The sequence below is a fragment of the Chrysoperla carnea genome, chromosome 1 (genome assembly GCF_905475395.1).
Source record: "Chrysoperla carnea chromosome 1, inChrCarn1.1, whole genome shotgun sequence".
NCBI lineage: Eukaryota > Metazoa > Arthropoda > Insecta > Neuroptera > Chrysopidae > Chrysoperla > Chrysoperla carnea.
The window spans coordinates 28,735,176-28,738,017 of NC_058337.1; the positions used below are offsets into that span (position 1 = coordinate 28,735,176).

The 2,842-nt window shown below is 29.9% G+C and overlaps 1 protein-coding gene across 1 annotated transcript; it reads right to left on the reverse strand.

Annotated features, from left to right (window-relative positions):
- Nucleotides 1-247: 247 nt before the first annotated feature.
- On the reverse strand, nt 248-1,678 carry LOC123305451 (CCAAT/enhancer-binding protein). The gene has a single exon (XM_044887165.1). It carries the CDS (start codon nt 1,637-1,639, stop codon nt 404-406), a length of 1,236 nt encoding a protein of 411 aa, XP_044743100.1. The 5' UTR covers nt 1,640-1,678; the 3' UTR covers nt 248-403.
- Nucleotides 1,679-2,842: the final 1,164 nt, after the last annotated feature.

A 2,842-nucleotide genomic window follows, 5' to 3' on the forward strand; every position in this document is an offset into this window, starting at 1 on the left:
ACCGTAATTATTGTCAATCTACTTAGAAAAAAAATATATTATTATATATTTTTTTTATAAATTTTTTTTTTAGTATTTTTCTTTTTTTTAATTAAAAAAGTATAAATTTTCTCGCTCATCACAAACAAACAACATACTCACAATTATTTACAAGTTACCACGCATGCGTTCAAACAAACAGACAAACAACACAATATTAAAAATAAATTTGCTTTTTTGGCATCATTTTAAAGCCAATTTTTTTTAAAGACATTTAAAATTTTTTTTTAATAATATTTACAGTAAAACCTATTTAATACAAGGTACATAAAGAGAGTGTTTTAAATAGTTTTGTTGGGGGGATGAATGAGGTTTTGATGGGTAGTGAAATGGACTGGATTCACTGTTGAGTGCTGGGTGAATCTCACATATGCTGTTGATGTTGTAATTGAACACTTTCAAAATGTTTATTAATTTCACGATGTATATGTTCCGGTAATACGCCAACATTACTAAATAAACTGCGCAAGACATTTAATTCTTCAGTTAATAGTTCAATACGTTTTTGTAATCGTTCATTCTCTTTCATTAATAATTTCACTTTTTCCTCTGTTTCACGTGAGCGTACTTTTGCTTTTTCGCGACTTTTACGTACAGCGATATTATTACGTTCACGTCGACGACGATATTCATCACTTGATTTATCTGTTGGTTTCATTTGTTTACGTCCGTTTACACCGTTATGGTGGTGTCCAACACCCGTACCACCACCAGGTGAATGATGATGATGATGGTGATTTGTTAAACCAGAACCCACTAAACCATTATTCCCAACTAATCCACCTTGCTGATGAGCTTGCATCATACCAGACACTTTATTTTTTTGTAATGCTGCAACACTATGTGGCAGCGTTGGTAACTGTTGAATATGGTTAACCGTTGCATGAGGTGATATTTGTGAGAAACTATTACCTGTTGCATTTGATATATAATTCGTTTGTCCAGATTGTTGCATATAAGGACTAGTTGGTAATACCGTATTTGTAACACATTGTCGTCGGAATTCGGTTGGATCTAAAGGTTCTTCTTTAATACTGGGTACATCTGATGAGGCAATTGAACTATTTGAGTCACTATTAGTTGAAGCTCCTGGATTACTATTTACATTATATGTAGCTGTTCCTGCCCCGCTGTGAACCGGTTGAGGCATGTAAGCTAAGGCATTACGATAATTTGATAAACTACCATTAGAATTTGTCGTTTGTTGTTGTTGTACCTGAGGTTGTAACCGTGTATGCGTTAAATTTTGTAAATGTTTCGATGAATTTTGTAAGATATCCGTAAATAGTCCATCATTGAATTGTGAATCATCAATTAAATTTTGTAAGTCCAAACTAATTTCCGGAGAATTTAAATCACTTAAATCACTACTTCCATTATTGTGTTGTTGTTGTTGATGTTGAAATTGTATCGCTAGATGGTGTTGTTTTAGCAAAGCCGTTGTTTGTTTCGAATTTGCATTATTATTTAATGTTGTTAAACTATTGTTATTATTATTATTGTTATTATTATTCACACTTGAAATTGTTATTGATTTTTTGCTATCATTATTTGGAGCCATTGTTCCCGTTTGTCCATCATACATTTGTGGGGAATCCATAATTTAATACAAACATTAAATTAACACAACACATGAAATTTCAAAAAAAAAAAACATTAAACAAATTTTTCACAACAAAAAAAATAAATAAATCACTTTTAATTGTTGCACTTAAAAGTAAAATTCACTTAAATTTTTTTTTTTTTTGTTTAAATTTAAAATTCACTTTTATTTATTGTTGTGTGGTGTATGGAATTTCCTTGTTTGTTGAATCAAATCTTGGAGTCAACTAAATAGTTGTGTGATCTCCAAGCTAAATTCGTTGATACTAAATAAAATTTAAGTAAACAGCGTACTTTCTATAATATCAAAAGAGTTGCATATATCGCTCGCGCAGTTATGTGTGCACTCATACTAGCTAGTGGTTTATGTTTTAACTATAAAAAACAAACTTAAGTGAATGGTTTTTGTGTATGTGCATTTGACAAACATTGACTCAGTAATATGAGACAGACTTATATACATCATATACATTTATCTCACTTTAATAAGTATACTTATGTATGTATAATATTTTAAACTATCATTTTTGGATGAATTTTTTACCTCCGTACATGTACTATTAGTAGACGTAAAATGTGTCCACCCGAAGAATCAACGTTGAATTAGGGTACTTTCGGTAGTGAAAAATAAATTATGAAATTTGAAGAAAAAGTTAAAATAAAAATATGCTTAAATATTCTGATTTCGAGTCATATAAGCACATTTTTCTTTTATAATATTAAAATTAAAAATCGTAATTTTTAAACTGTTTAACACGTGACCTAAAACGCGGGCAAGCCCTCATGTGATGTCATATCGGTATGAACCATAGACCATCAGTTCAGTGTAGACAGCTGGGTATAATATATCCATAGATAATAAATATTTATATTTATTATAATTAGTTGTCTATGAATATATCTGATGAATATTAACTGATCTGTGTTATTTCGTATAATGGAACCGATATTACGTCACCAAATTGGATGCCCGCGTTTTTTACAGTTTAAAAAAGGTTTAAAATTTAATTTCAGTTTTTGGCAAGAAAGCTTATGTATTTTTCCAAAATAAATTTTTGTGGCTTTTTATTAGCAAAATCAACATTGAAGTACTTTTTCAACTATGAAAATGACGAATACCCTATTTGCAACAGAGCTTTTCATTAAATCGAGATTTATTTTGATATCTATAGAGATTTGAACGAAGGCTCCAGTATCCTAT

Coding starts and splice junctions, on each gene's coding strand:
- LOC123305451 (XM_044887165.1), bottom strand. CDS start 1,639: ATGGATTCCCCACAAATGTATGATGGACAAACGGGAACAATGGCTCCA.